This window comes from Anolis sagrei, chromosome 13 (genome assembly GCF_037176765.1).
Source record: "Anolis sagrei isolate rAnoSag1 chromosome 13, rAnoSag1.mat, whole genome shotgun sequence".
NCBI classification, from domain to species: domain Eukaryota; kingdom Metazoa; phylum Chordata; class Lepidosauria; order Squamata; family Dactyloidae; genus Anolis; species Anolis sagrei.
This window is the reverse complement of record NC_090033.1, coordinates 5,821,585-5,836,217: the sequence shown is the minus strand read 5'-3', so window position 1 is coordinate 5,836,217 and position 14,633 is coordinate 5,821,585. Positions and strand designations below refer to the sequence as shown.

The following is a 14,633-nucleotide window of genomic DNA, read 5'->3' as shown; positions in this document are numbered from 1 at the left end:
ACCCTGCCAAGGACAGAATTGGGGCAAACTTCCCACACAGAACCCCCATGACCAACAGAAAATACTTAAGGCCATGCAGTCCAACTTCCTTCACCGGAGCAAGAAAACGTAATCAAAGCCCTCCTGACAACATGCCGTCCAGCCATAGATATAGATAGATATGATTCACACACAGAGAGAGATATAGTATCATAGATTTGCTTTTGCTTTAAAGAAGGACAATTATATGTTGTATGTTCCAGAGTAGGTAAACCAGACAATCTCCACATTGACACTGACAAAGAAACAGTAAGGAATACTGTTTACCCACAAGCATAAAGACATTCCACATATTAGAAATCAACACCTTCTCATTATTTTCCAGATCACCAGACTGGGCCACAGCAACACGTAGCAGAGGACGGCTAGTATGAAATAAATATAAATGCAAGATACTCCACTTAGGCAGAAAATATAAAATGCTGATCTCCGTAACACCAGGTGCTTTCCTTTGAGAGTTTTCAATTTCTCTTAATTCATCTTCACTCAACCCCTTATCTATTGATGTTGTTTCTGGCTCCTTTGCATTTCCTTCTTCACTCTCTCTTGTGAGATCTATCTTGTGGACTCACTTCTGTTGTCTACAAAATATTGGCCACCCATCATGCTTTCGAGAGGAAAGATTTCATAAGTGGCGTCAAACTGTATTAATTCTACAGTGTAACTGGCACCCCTTTGAGGCAACATCTTCTGCCTCAAAGAATGCATAGAAGAGATAGTTTGACATCATGAGGTTGAGTGTTTGGCGCAGGATCTTCAAGCAGGATTATGGCTTGCATATTGTCAGGCCACCCGCTGGGAGTGAAATATCATACCTCAATTGCCAGTAAAAGCCAGATTCTAATCCACTTGACCCTTGGAAACCTTCCTATCTTTAACCTAATCAATAAGGGGGTGACCTTGCCAAAGGAACTACATTATCCTTTTCTTCTTCTTCCTCTAAAGCCTCGCAGTCCTTTCTTTTTTTCAGTGCGACGAAAACAGTTTGGATAATGTGATCTCTCTCCCTTCCCGCACCTCTAAAGATGCCATTAAATCTTAATTGCAGAACATATCTGCAGGGCATACGGCGGTTGTTTTTAATGTTTTCGCTTTAATCTCCCAGACTTATTTTGGTAACAAAAGCTGCAGTATTTCAGCTGGCAAGTCGCATTAAGAACGTATTTATTATCCCTTCTGAGCGGGAAACCTGCGCTGAATACTGAAGCAGGTTAATCTAACCTGTTTTGTGTCTGAGAAGATTGCAACGGCGAGGGATCAGGGCCACCCACAATATTTAGACGTGGTTTAGCTCCTGGGTTGCTGTGTATGGGCTGTATGGCCATGAATCCTTTGTTGCTTCTTATTTATTTATTTACATCACTTATATCCCGCCCATATCAGCCTGCAGGCGACTCTTACTGCCTGAGGGAATCCTTTGTTGAGAAGTGAAACTGCTCGGCCATTAAATGCTAACCAGCTCAAACACAGGGGAACTCCAGACAAGAAACAATCAGGAATAACTAATCACCTCTCAGCAAAGGATTCCCCCATGCAGTAAGAAGCCACAGCTTGAAAACTGCTAGGCCATTCAATGCTAATCAAGGTGGACAATGTTAGACAAGAGACAAGAGTTCTTTCTCCCACCCTGGACATCATTCCACAAATATATACCCAATTTTCCTAGTTTCCAGCAAAGGATTCCCCTAGGCAGTAAGAAGCCTAGTAGGCCATTCAAGACCGCTAGGCCATTCAATGCTAATCAAGATGGACAATGGTAGACAAGAGACAAGAGTTCTTTCTCCCACCCTGGACATCATTCCACAGATATATAAACCCAATTTTCCTAGTTTCCAACAAAGGATTCCCCTAGGCAGTAAGAAATCACAACTTGAAAACTGCTAGGCCATTCAATGCTAATCAAGGTGGACAATGGTAGACAAGAGACAAGACTTCTTTCTCCCACTCTGGACATCATTCCTTGAAGCTGTAAGGCCATTCGATGCTAATCAAGGTGATCAGTTGCAACATGCACACTTTCTTCTAACAGACAAGAATTCTTCCTCCCACCCTAGACATTATTATATAAACTTCATTTTTCTAGCTGGCAGCAGACCTCAGAACCTTTGTTGGTGCCTGCCATAGATGCAGGCGAAATGTCAGGAGAGAATGCTTCTGGAACATGACCAGACAGCCCAGAGAACTCACAGCAACTCAATGCTTGATTTGATTGTGTTCCAGATGTTTGCAACTAAAACGGTGAACCATGGCTAACATAAACCATGGTTTAATGTGGCATACAGTAGCTTTTTTACACACACCAGCCTTCACACTGGAGCTTCTTCTCACACTGAGGCATTCTCCTACTGAGGCCTACCTCACACAGGCCTTTCTCCCACTGAGGGCTCTCTCAGACTGGGGCCTTTCTCCCACTGAGCATTCTGAACCCCACCAACGACAGAATTGGGGTAAACTTTCCACACAGAACCCCCATGACCCACAGAAAATACTTAAGGCCATCTGAGCGTTCTGAACCCCACCAACGACTGGAGCTTCTTCTCACACTGAGGTGGTCTACTGAGGCCTACCTCACACTGGGGTCTTTCTCCCACTGAGGGCTCTCTCAGACTGAGGCCTTTCTCCCACTGAGGGCTCTCTCAGACTGGGGCCTTTCTCCCACTGAGGGCTCTCTCAGACTAGGGCCTTTCTCCCACTGAGGGCTCTCAGACTTAGGCCTTTCTCCCACTGTGGGCTCTCTCAGACTGGGGCCTTTATCCCACTGAGGGTTCTCTCAGACTGAGGCCTTTCTCCCACTGAGGGCTGTCTCAGACTGGGACCTTTCTCCCACTGAGGGCTCTCTCAGACTGAGGCCTTTCTCCCACTGAGGGCTCTCTCAGGCTGGGGCCTTTCCCCCACTGAGGCGAACAGATATATCCAGTGTGTCAGATCATTGTAAACTATTTCCCCAAAATAATAACCTGGGATCAATTTACCTTCAGGAATGGCTGTTTTTGCAATGTGTTGCGCGAAAGAGTTTGATCTGGTTTCCTCCTCCCAAAAAATCTTTCTTCTCCAAACACTGACTTAAGAATGAAACCAGGCCAAAGCCAGGTTTTGAATCTGCTTTATCAAATTGTCAGCTCCAAGTGAAGCTCAGTTTTTCAGCAGCCGCCACTTGTGCATCAAGGAACGTTCCCATCTTCTCTCGGATTAAATGTGAGCCGGGATGTGGTGCTGTCGCATCTTATCATGGGGATTTGCAGCTGATTCTAGCAGGGTCTTTGGAAGGTAGGACAGAATATTGTATTTCCAGAAAACTGACAGAACATCCTTGCTTATGTGACAGGAGCTTAGCGGCAGCGAATGTACTTGGTTGATGTATTTTTGGACACCAAACTTGTCTTCTACGTTCTCCAGAACTGTCTCAGCAGCCATCACACATTTTTGAGAGAGGCTCAAACAGAAATGGAAGCAAGCCACCCATTACTAATATGGTCACTCATTTGCTTTACGATTTAATTTCATTATGCCTCTGTTGTAGCATAGCTTGGCTATGGCTCTGGAGTTTGAGTCTGGTTTCAGTCTCTTAGCATATGCAAAAGTAAGAGCTGGTTTTGTATTATAGGATAACTTACTGTCCCCTGCCATGCGTTGCTGTGGCCCACATGGGGGTTCTGTGTGGGAGGCTTGGCCCAATTCTATCGTTGGTTGGGTTCAGAATGCTCTGTGATTGTAGGTGAACTATAAATCCCAGCAACTACAACTCCCAAATGTCAAGATTCTATTTTCCCCAAACTCCACCAGTGTTCACATTTGGGCATGTTGAGTATTCGTGTAGAGTTTGGTCCAGATCCATCATTGTTGAAGTCCACAGTGATCTCTGAATGTAGGTGAACTACAACTCTGAAACCAAAGGACACTGCCCACCAAACCCTTCCAGTATTTTCTGTTGGTTATGGGAGAACTATGTGCCAAGTTTGGTTCAAATCCATCGTTGGTGGGGTTCAGAATGCTCTTTGATTGTAGGTGAACTATAAATCCCAGCAACTACAGCTCCCAAGTGACAAAATCAATTTTTTTGAGTAAAGGACATACATTGGGTTGTTAGGTATCTTGTGTCCAAATTTGGTGTCAATTCATTCAGTGGTTTTTGAGTTCTGTTAATCCCACAAACAAACATTACGTTTTTATTTATATAGATGGTTTGTCATGTTGGGTGAGTGGGCTTATTAGCAAAAAACCCTCCACATAAAGTTACAGCAGAGTAACGTATTAGCAGCTGTGTGACCCAGCACCAGTAGCCAAAGTGATATACAGAACAAAAACATACAGACCAATGTTACGTCTTCTGTAGCAAAATAATATGGTTGTACTATTTACAAGAACAAGGTTTCTTCATACTTCCTTCTTTGCTTCCACGCTGGGCTTCTTTCTTATGCAGATAAACAGCCTCGCTCTCACAGAGCCTCTTCTCACACCAAAGTTACACAGCAGCCTTCACACTGGAGCTTCTTCTCACACTAAGGCATTCTCCTACTGAGGCCTACTAACACTGAGGCCTGTCTCCCACTGAGGGCTCTCTCAGACTGGAGCCTTTCTCCCACTGAGGCAAACTAACACTAGAATCATAGATTTGGAAGAGACCTCATGGGCCATCCAGGCCAAGAAGCAGGAAAATCGCATTCAAAGCACCCCTGACAGATGGCCATCCAGCCTCTGTTTCAAAGCCTCCAAAGAAGGAGCCTCCACCACACTCTGGGGCAGAGGGTTCCACTGCTGAACAGCTCTCAGCTGTTTGACTAAAGTTCAGAATGCAGGGATGCTCTAATTAACCCAATCCATATGAATATCCGGATTTCATTGAAACAGCCCCTTCTGTCGGAAACATCACAAGCTTTGGAAAAATTAATCCAATTTTAATAACAAAAAAATCTGGTTCTTTTAAATTCATTATCCACCCTGAGAAGTGCTTAATCATATTACCCTTCCTATAAAAGATGATTTATTAATCAAACTGTAAAGCCAAGATAAGAATTTTGACATAATAGTTAATTGTTTTAGTCTTCTCCTGTAGGTAACTCTAGCCTAGATCATTTGTTCAATGGTGAAGAGGAAGGCTGTCGCTTATGCACGGATGGCATAAGAAATCCCTTGTACAAGAAAGATTGGTTTTTCCTTCCTCCTTCCCTTTCACCCTTTTGTCCTTCCTTCCTTCCCTCTTTCCTCACTTCCTCCATTCCCTCCCTTCTATCCATCCCTCCTTTTGTTCTTCCCTTCTTTCTCTTTTTTCCTTCCTCTTTTCTCCCTCCCCTTTTCCTTCTCTTCCTTCCCTTCCACCCTTTTGTTCTTCCCTCTTTCCTCCCTTCCTCCATTCCCTCCCTCCCTCCCTCCCTTCCTTCCATCCATCCTTCTCTTCCCTCCCTTCCTTCTCTTTTCCTTCATCTTTTCTCCCTCCCTTCTTTCTTTACCTCCCTCTTTCTCCCTCTCTCTTTCCTTCTCTTCCTTCCCTTCCACCTTTTTGTCCTTCCTTCCCTCTTTTCTCCTTCCTTCCTTCCTTCCTTCTTTCCCTCCCTCCCTCCCCTTTTGCCTTACCTTCCTTCTCTCTTTCCTCCCTCCCTCCCTCCCTTCGTTCTCTTTTTTCATTCCTCTTTTCTCCCTCCCTTCCTTGATTGCCTCCCTCTTTCTACCTCCCTTCTTTTTCCTTTCCTTCCACCCTTTTGTACTTTCTTCACTCTTTTCTCCTTCCCTCCTCCCTCCCTTTTTGCTTTGCCTTCCTTCCTTCCCTCCCTCACTTTCCTTCCTTCCTTCTCTTTTTCCCTTTTCTTTTCTCCCTCCCTTCCTTTGTTACCTCCCTCTTTCTTCTTCCCTCCTTCTTTCCTTTCCTTTCCTCCTTTTGTACTACCTTCCCTCTTTTCTCCTTCTTTCCTCCCTTCCTCCTCCCTTTTGCCTTGCCTTCCTTCTCTTTTATCCTTCCTCCCTTCCTTCTCTTTTCCTTCCTTCCTTCCTTCCTTCCTTCCTTCCTTCCTTCATTACCTCTCTCTTTCTCCTTCCCTCCTTTTTCCTTTCCTTCCCCCTTTTGTACTCCCTTCCCTCTTTTCTCCTTCTTTCCTTCCTCCCTCCCTCCCCCTTTTGCCTTGCCTTCCTTCTCTTTTTCCTCCCTCCCTCCCTTCCTTCTCTTTTCCTTCCTCCTTTCCTCCCTCTTTCTCTTTCCTTCCTTCCTTCCTTCCTTCCTTCCTTCCTTCCCTTTTGTCTTGCCATCCTTCTCTCTTTCCTCCTTCCCTTTGCCTTGTCAATTTTGCTCTCAATGTTTTTTCTAGGGACTGTCCAGCTTTCTTTTGCTAGTTTTCTCTTATGCTCTCCATTGTATTTTTACATTATTATTATTATTATTATTGTGCACAAAAATTGCTTTTTGTGCATATAAATAGAAAAAAGATGGGTGCATGCTGTTCTTAAACTTGCTTCCCTTTACCTTTTCTTTTACAGTCAACAAGCACAAACCATGGATTGAAACGACGTACCACGGCATCATTACCGAAAACGACAACACAGTCCTGCTGGACCCGCCCTTGATAGCACTGGACAAGGATGCGCCTCTGCGTTTTGCAGGTACGAGGGTCTTGGTGTTGGTGTGGTCGTTCTTTCGTGCCTTGGAAAGCATGGCAATCAAAGAGCGCACTCCATTGAACCCATAGCCCTGAGTTTGCTGGACCTGCGCAGTGTTGTTGCAAATGCGGTCATAGGGTTGTCATAATTTGAAGCCTGCTTGATGGTAGCTGAACAACAAAATGGTTACGGCTGAATGTGAGAGTATTGTTTTCTGGAATCTGGATTTTTGTTCTCGGCGTTTCAAAATGTCACCTCTGTTGCTCTTGTAGAAACATTTCATGCTCATTCGTCTGGGCCTGGAAATAGGGAGCGCGCCTTAAACTGCGATCCTCTTGACTCCCATTAGCATATGCTGAGCAGCAACAAAGCCCAGCTTTCTGTGCCCGTCGTTCTCACGGCGCTCAGAAAATGTATGTTTGGGTGGAATTCTTGGCTCTTTCTGTGGACTGGTGAATGGCCCAATGAGTGCCACACTTCAAAGCTGCTGAGGAATGCGACACGCTTGGCGTTTGCCCAGCGAAATGTCTGCTCCTCTCCTCCCCTTTTGCTGTGAAAATTGACCATGGAGAACCTGGAGTCCTAGAAGGCATGTTAATCTGTAATCAAACCTGTCAATGTGGACGAGAGATTGTAAATGACAAAAGCATGGAGGAAATGTCGCTGGTAGTAACGAACTGCTGTATCAGGTTTAACTTTGGTAAACTGCCTCAAGTGGGGTATAAACAAATACAGTGTTCCCTCACTTATCGCAGGGGTTATGTTCCAGGACCACCCGCAAAAAGTGAAAATCCACAAAGTAGGGATTATATATACAAATACACATACAGTGTTCCCTCGCTTATCGCGGGTGTTACGTTCCAGGACCACCCGCAAAAAGTGAAAATCCGCGAAGTAGGGATTGTATACACACACACACAGTGTTCCCTCGCTTATCATGGGTGTTACGTTCCAGGATGGCCTGCGAAAAGTGAAAATCTGCGAAGTAGGGGTTATACACACACAGAGTGTTCCCTCGCTTATTGCAGGTGTTACGTTCCAGGACCAACTGAGAAAAGTGAAAATCCGCGAAGTAGGGATTATACACACACACAATTTTCTCTCGCTTATTGCGGGTGTTACATTCCAGGACCAACCACGAAAAGTGAAAATCCACGAAGTAGGGATTATACACTCGCACAATGTTCCATCGCTTATTGCGGGTGTTACGTTCCAGGACCAACCGCAAAAAGTGAAAATCCGCGAAGTAGGGATTATGCACATACACAGTGTTCCCTCACTTATCGCGGGTGTTACGTTCCAGGACCAACCGAGAAAAGTGAAAATCCGCGAAGTAGGGATTATACACACACACACACAGAGTGTTCCCTCGCTTATCGCTGGTGTTATGTTTCAGGACCACCCGTGAAAAGTGAAAATATGCGAAGTAGGGATTGTACACACACACATACACACACACAGTGTTCTTTCGCTTATCGCTGGTGTTATGTTTCAGGACCACCCGTGAAAAGTGAAAATCCGTGAAGTAGGGATTATACACACACACACAGTGTTCCCTCACTTATCGCGGGTGTTACATTCCAGTACTTCCTCATTCTTCTGCACTATGCTGAAAAGTGAAAATCCACAAAGTAGGGACGCTATATATGTATATGTATATACTGTCTGATGGTTTTAATTAGTTATAACTGTGATATTATATGGTAAATTTGTGTATTGTATAGTGTATTGTATGTTGTAATTGTTAGGCATCGAATTGTGCCTTTTGTAAGCCACCCTGAGCCCCCCCCCCCCCCCGAGGGTTGAGAAGGGCGGGGTAAAAGTGCTCCAAATAAATAAAATAAATAAATATCGCGTTCCGAGGATGAGGCAGAAGTGAGAGATTTAGAAGAACTGCGCAGCTCTTTTTTTCCTAGCAATATCTGCTTTGCTTTGCAATCTCTCTTGATTGGCTGCCTCTCTCCCAAGGGGGAGGGTGAAACCCCCTTCCATACTCCATCATTGCCGGGAGGTGGGATTAGAACGGGAACCATTCATAAACTGGGAGGCAAAAACCCACGAAACAGCGAGTCCGCGAAAAGTAGCAAAGGAAGACTGTACAATAATCCCCACCCTCGCCACCTGCTATGGCCTAAGAAATCCATTCTTCTGCCAAGTTGAATGTGACTTTTTAATCAAAGCCTCTGGGCTGTAATGAATGCTAAACAGATTTAATAGTTTAATATGCTATTAGAGTGTTTGAATTATTCCTGGTGCCTTCAAGTCACCTGTCAACTTGCGGCTATTTTGGAGAAATAATAATCTTCATCTGCACATTTTGTACAGAATTTTAGAACAGTTAGGCCTAAAGGCGCCAACCCCTACCTGATTTGAGAAGCTATGCTGGGTCAGCTATGGTTAATACTTGGAATGGTGAGCAATGAATCCCAGGCACAGTTTTTGGAAGGATATCCGCTTCATCAGGTTTGCGGAAGGATGTTAGGCAGGTGCCCGGTGGACCTTTTTTTCTGGTGAGATGTTCCACTGTTGCATTACTGTATATACTCAAGTGTAAGCCGTCCCGAATATACGTTTATTTATTTATTTACAGTATTTATATTCCACCCTTCTCACCCCACAGGGGACTCAGGACGGATTACAATGCACATATATATGACATTTTTTAACATATATAGATAGATACAGAGGCATTTAATAACTTGCTTTTTCCGGTTACATGAGGATATGCTCAATTTTTACCAGAACCTGCTTGTGACACCCAAGTCCTTTGATGGAGTACTTCCTTATACTTCTGCATGCTGCTGGAAGGTTTTATGGCATCGTAAATTAGTTAAATTAGCCTCCTCACACAAAACAGTACCTAAATTTCCTACTTGAAAGACACAGAGGCAATTTAACATGCCAGCTTTCCGGCTTCATGAGGACATGCTCAGTTCCGGCCACAGGGGAGCTGTCGCTTCATCGTCCATTTGTGCCACCGAGTGCTTGATGGAGCACTTCCTCATTCTTAGGCACGCTGATGCCCCCCCCCCCCCCCCCGGCATTTCCTACTTGACAGATACAACTGTGTATTGTCGAAGGCTTTTATGGCCGGAATCACTGGGTTGTTGTAGGTTTTTTCAGGCAATATGGCCATGTTCTAGAGGCATTCTCTCCTGACGTTTCACCTGCATCTATGGCAAAACAGCAGAGAGGAAACAATCTGGGACACCTAATCATCTCTCAACAAAAGATTGCCCCAGGCACTGCCAGGCCATCAAATGCTAATAAAGGTGGTCAGTTGAAACATTCACACCTAACTCCAGCAGACGAGAGTCCTTTGTCCCACCCTGGTCATTCCACAGATATATAAACCTATTTTCCTAGTTCCAACAGACCTCACTACCTCTGAGGATGCTTGCCATAGATGCAGGTGAAATGTCAGGAGAGAATGCCTCTAGAACATGGCCATATAGCCCGAAAAAATCTACAACAACCCAGATACAACTGTGTTTCGGGCTCTATAGGTAGACAGCAAGCTAGACTATTAATGGTCGGGAGCTTACTCCGACCCAGGCTGGCTTCAAACTCATGACCTCTCAGTCAGTACAGTGTTCCCTCGCTACTTCGCACGTTGCATAAGTCACATTGACTGACCGTCTGCACAGGTTTCCATACTTTGCACTTTAACAACACAACCGTCGAATGCTAAGGATTCCCGCCAAGATGGAACTGTAGAGGAGAGTCTACTGAACAAGGCAGAACATGCCGCATACCAGTACTGCCATCTGTTGAGTTACGAAGGCGGAGGTAGGGATGATGTACATAATACATCATTCCTACTTTGCGGATTTTCACTTTTTGCGGGTGGTCCACCCACGATGAATGAGGGAGCACTCTACCTTGGCTTATATTTGGGTCATCTTGTACATTTCGAAGGGGATCTCATGTGTTTCTCAACTTGAAACTGGAGGGTGGGTCGGGGATAAGGAGAAGGCTATATTCCATTGCCATCCAAAAGTATTCTATGCAAAGTCTGCGATCTCTGACCTTTTCCTGATTTGCTCCCTTCTCGATCTTTCCTGTAATACTGACTCGGGTTTATCTTTTCTCCCTTTAGAGAGTTTTGAGGTGACAGTCACCAAAGAAGGTGATGAAGGGTTCTTTCTATCCCCCCTTTTTTATGAATATTATTAACCCACTAACTTTGGTTATGAAATGGGGAATCAGCACTTAAGCAGAAGATCCTGTCATATTATACCTCTTGACCCCATTTTATCTCCCCGGTTTTTTCCCCCCCTCCCTTCACCCCACCCTTCTCTCAAAAGATATGGATAGAGGGAAAAAATGTTATGTAATCAGCCCTTGGCTAGAAATATCGGTAAGTCAGGCATCCATTTGAACTGTGCAGCATTGCTCTTTATTTAGACTGGCCCTTAAATCTCTCTCTCTCTCGCTCTCTCTGTGGCATTCTGTCTGGTAGCGTTGTGTTATGACGTGGCGTATTAGTCATGTTGTGATTATGAGTAATCCCTCCCCCTCGCAATTCGCAGCACAGATTCTGGACTCAGATCTCATGAAAGGTTATGGCTCAGCGCAGATGTCGTATTCCCAGTTCTGATTTCCCATCCCTTTAAGAGCTAACCCTGAAACTGGATGTCTACTTCTGTCTCCACTAACCATGGTTGGTTTCCACCCGTATCATCAACTCATTCTGCATCGTGTTTAGCTCCCAAAAAAGCAGACGATGTTGGGAAAAATGTAGGAGCATATGGGACCTGTGGTTCCTGGACCACCAGTGGTCTGAATCTACACCAGTGGTCCATGGACCACCAGTGGTCTGCAAGAATGAGAATATGGCCTGCGGCCTCACCGTTGACTCGAAAATATTTGGCAAAGAGAGCAACTGGTCTCGCAAAATGGGGATGTCAGCAGGGAGGAGGCTGACTATCACAAAAGATTACTGCTACCACATCAGCTCTAGATTATTAAATATGGTTTTCTGTGGGTGAGCAGATGGTGACTACATGTGGCATATGCTCTGTGTCAGAAACTAGAGCTGATGTGGTTAATCCAATGCAGTCAAGTGGTCCCTGTTCAAGTAATCCCTGGTCAAAGTGGTCCCTGTTCAAGTGGTCCCTGGTCAAAGTGGTCCCTATTCAAGTGGTCCCTGATCAAGTTGTTTATGGTCAGGTGGTCCCTGGTTAAAGTGGTCCCTGGTCAAGTTGTTTATGGTCAGGTGGTCCCTGGTCAAAGTGATCCCTGGTCAAGGTGGTCCCTGTTCAGGTGGTCACTGGTCAAAGTGGTCCTTGGTCAAGTTGTTCATGATCAAGTGGTCCCTGGTCGGGTTGTCTCTGGTCAAAGTGGTCCCTGATTAAGTTGTTCATGGTCAAGTGGTCCCTGGTTAAAATGGTTCCTGGTCAAGTGGTCCCTGTTCAGGTGGTCCCTAGTCAAAATGGTCCCTGGTCTAGTGGTCCCTGGTCAAAGTGGTCCCTTGTGTAGTGGTCCCTGGTGTAGTGCTCCTTGGTCAAAGTGCTCCCTGGTCAAAGCAGTCCCTGGTCCAGTGGTCCCTGGTCAAAGTGGTCCCTGCTCTAGTGGTCCCTGGTGTAGTGCTCCCTGGTCAAAGTGGTTTCCTGGTTAAGTGGTCCCTGTTCAAGTTGTCCCTGGTTGAGTGCTCTCTCGTCAAAGTGGTCCTTGTTCAAGTAGTCCCTGGTCAAAGTGGTCCCTGGTCAAGTAGTCCCTGTTCAGGTGGTCCCTGGTCAAATGGACCCAGGTCAAATAGGGTTGGGAACCACTGATGTAGGATCTCATAAACCATGGTTAGAAGACTGATGTCATGTATGTTTGCAACTGGTCTCTATTAATCCCTTCTACATTTGTAAAGGTTGTAGTAGCGTTGACATATAATCTAGCAGATTGAGCGAGAGAGTGTAGAGGAAAGCTCAGATTTAATACAGGTAGGACCAGGTTAGTTGGAAGCTGTTGAAATGGATGCCTGGAAAGTTGATATTTCTACCATTTCCATTCAGTAATTCATTTTGATTCCTTGGCTCTATATATTTTTTTTCAAAGTCAGGTACATTGCACAGGAAGACTTTGTCTTTTTGACAATTGACAGAATTTTTGTGAATTATAGTGCTGAATCTTCGACATATGTATATATATATATTTCTATATATTTCTATAACTACCTCGAAGCTTTGTTTCATCTCTTTTTCGCCCCCCACGACTTTCGTAACTGTGCCTATTTAACCTCCTGCTGTGGTCAAAAGACCAAACCAGTTGCCCAGCTATTTCCCAGTAGCTTGGCCTAGACGAGACTCTTCCGTGGCCTTGGCTGTGCATCCTCCTAAGACCTCTCCTCTTTTTGGCCCTCGAGTTTCTCAAGTACTCCTGTGAAATGCCTGTCTACATCTCTCTTTCTCTCTCTCTTCCTCTCTTTTGTGTTCCTGCATGAGTGGATGCAACGTCAACCCAATTGCTTGGGAAGCCAAAATGTATGCCTTTTGAGTTTTATTTTTTTTGTCAAAAAATAAACTACAACTCCCAAAACTCACCCATCTTTTCAAGCACAGTGCCTTTTTTTGCTTTGTCCACAGACCCTCACAAACCCCCTTGGCTGCAGATCCGTTGAATGATGTTTCCTTTCTTTTTTTGATCCTCTCTCGCACACACATGAAACACATCAAGGTACATGTGTACAGACATGTTGTCTTGTTCCTGAAAGTCCCTAACAGCTCTTGCTTTGCATCTCTTAGGTGAGATTTGTGGATTTAAGATCCACGGGCAAAATGTCCCTTTTGAGGCCGTGGTGGTGGACAAGTCCACAGGCGAAGGGATGATCCGGTCCAAAGAGAAGCTGGACTGCGAGCTGCAGAAAGACTACACCTTCACCATCCAAGCCTACGACTGCGGAAAGGGGCCAGATGGAGCCAACATGAAGAAATCCCACAAGTAAGGGCCACGTGGGTGGCAGGAAAAGGAAGTCTCGGTTAAGCGGTGGGGATGTGGTTTCTCCTTATTGCTCTTCTTTCCAAATGAAATAGAAACCAGGTGGCGGGGGGTTTGACAATCCAAATGGAGCAAGATGACAGAAGGGAAAGCATTGTATATATATAATAAAAGTCGAGAAGGCCTCTGTGTTAGTTGGCCTCAGTGTGAGAGAGGCATCAATGGGAAAAAAAACATGAGGTAGGCGTCAGTGTAGTAGGTCTGGTGTGTGAGAAGCTTTGGTGAGAGGAGCCCCAGGTTGAAGGCCATTGTGTGTGAAGAAGATAAAAATACATATGTCTCTATATATAATAAAAGTTGAGAAGGCCTCTGTGTTAGTTGGCCTCAGTGTGAGAGAGGCATCAATGGGAAAAAAGCATGAGGTAGGCATTAGTGCAGTAGGCCTGGTGTGTGAGAAACTTTGGTGAGAGGAGCCCCAGGTTGAAGGCCATTGTGTGTGAAGGAGATATATATACATATGTCTCTCTATATAATAAAAGTTGAGAAGGCCTCTGTGTTAGTTGGCCTCAGTGTGAGAGAGGCATCAATGGGAAAAAAGCATGAGGTAGGCGTCAGTGTAGTAGGTCTGGTGTGTGAGAAGCTTTGGTGAGAGGAGCCCCAGGTTGAAGGCCATCGTATGTGAAGGCTATATATATACATATATCAATATATATAATAAAAGTCAAGAAAGCCTCTCTGTTAGTTGGCCTCAGTGTGAGGGAGGCGTAAATGGGAAAAAACCCACAGTGTGAGGTAGAGTTCAGTGTAGTAGGCCTTGGTGTGAGTAGGCCTGGTGTGTGAGAAGCTTTGGTGAGAGGAGCCCCAAGTTGAAGGCCGTCGTGTGTGAAGGAGATATATATATATATATATACACATACACACACCTCTCTATATATAATAAAAGTCGAGAAGGCCTTTGTGTTAGTTGGCCTCAGTGTGAGAGATGTGTCAATGGGAAATGACAGCGTGAGGTAGACTTCAGTGTAATAGGCCTTGGTGTGAGTAGGCCTGGTGTTTGAGAAGCTTTGATGAGAGGAGCC

General features: G+C 45.0%; 1 protein-coding gene across 4 annotated transcripts in view; it reads left to right on the top strand.

Moving 5' to 3' along the window:
• Window positions 1-14,633, top strand: part of CLSTN1 (calsyntenin 1) — a 75,331-nt gene that overhangs the window by 18,037 nt on the left and 42,661 nt on the right. For 2 of the 4 annotated variants that reach the window (XM_060758944.2, XM_060758946.2), the window contains exons 2-4: window positions 6,505-6,627; window positions 10,724-10,753; window positions 13,362-13,557. In XM_060758944.2, the coding sequence (XP_060614927.2) occupies window positions 6,505-6,627; window positions 10,724-10,753; window positions 13,362-13,557 (349 nt within the window). The remainder of the gene's footprint in view (window positions 1-6,504; window positions 6,628-10,723; window positions 10,754-13,361; window positions 13,558-14,633) is intronic. The other 2 variants (XM_060758945.2, XM_067473020.1) reach the window with 1 other exon arrangement.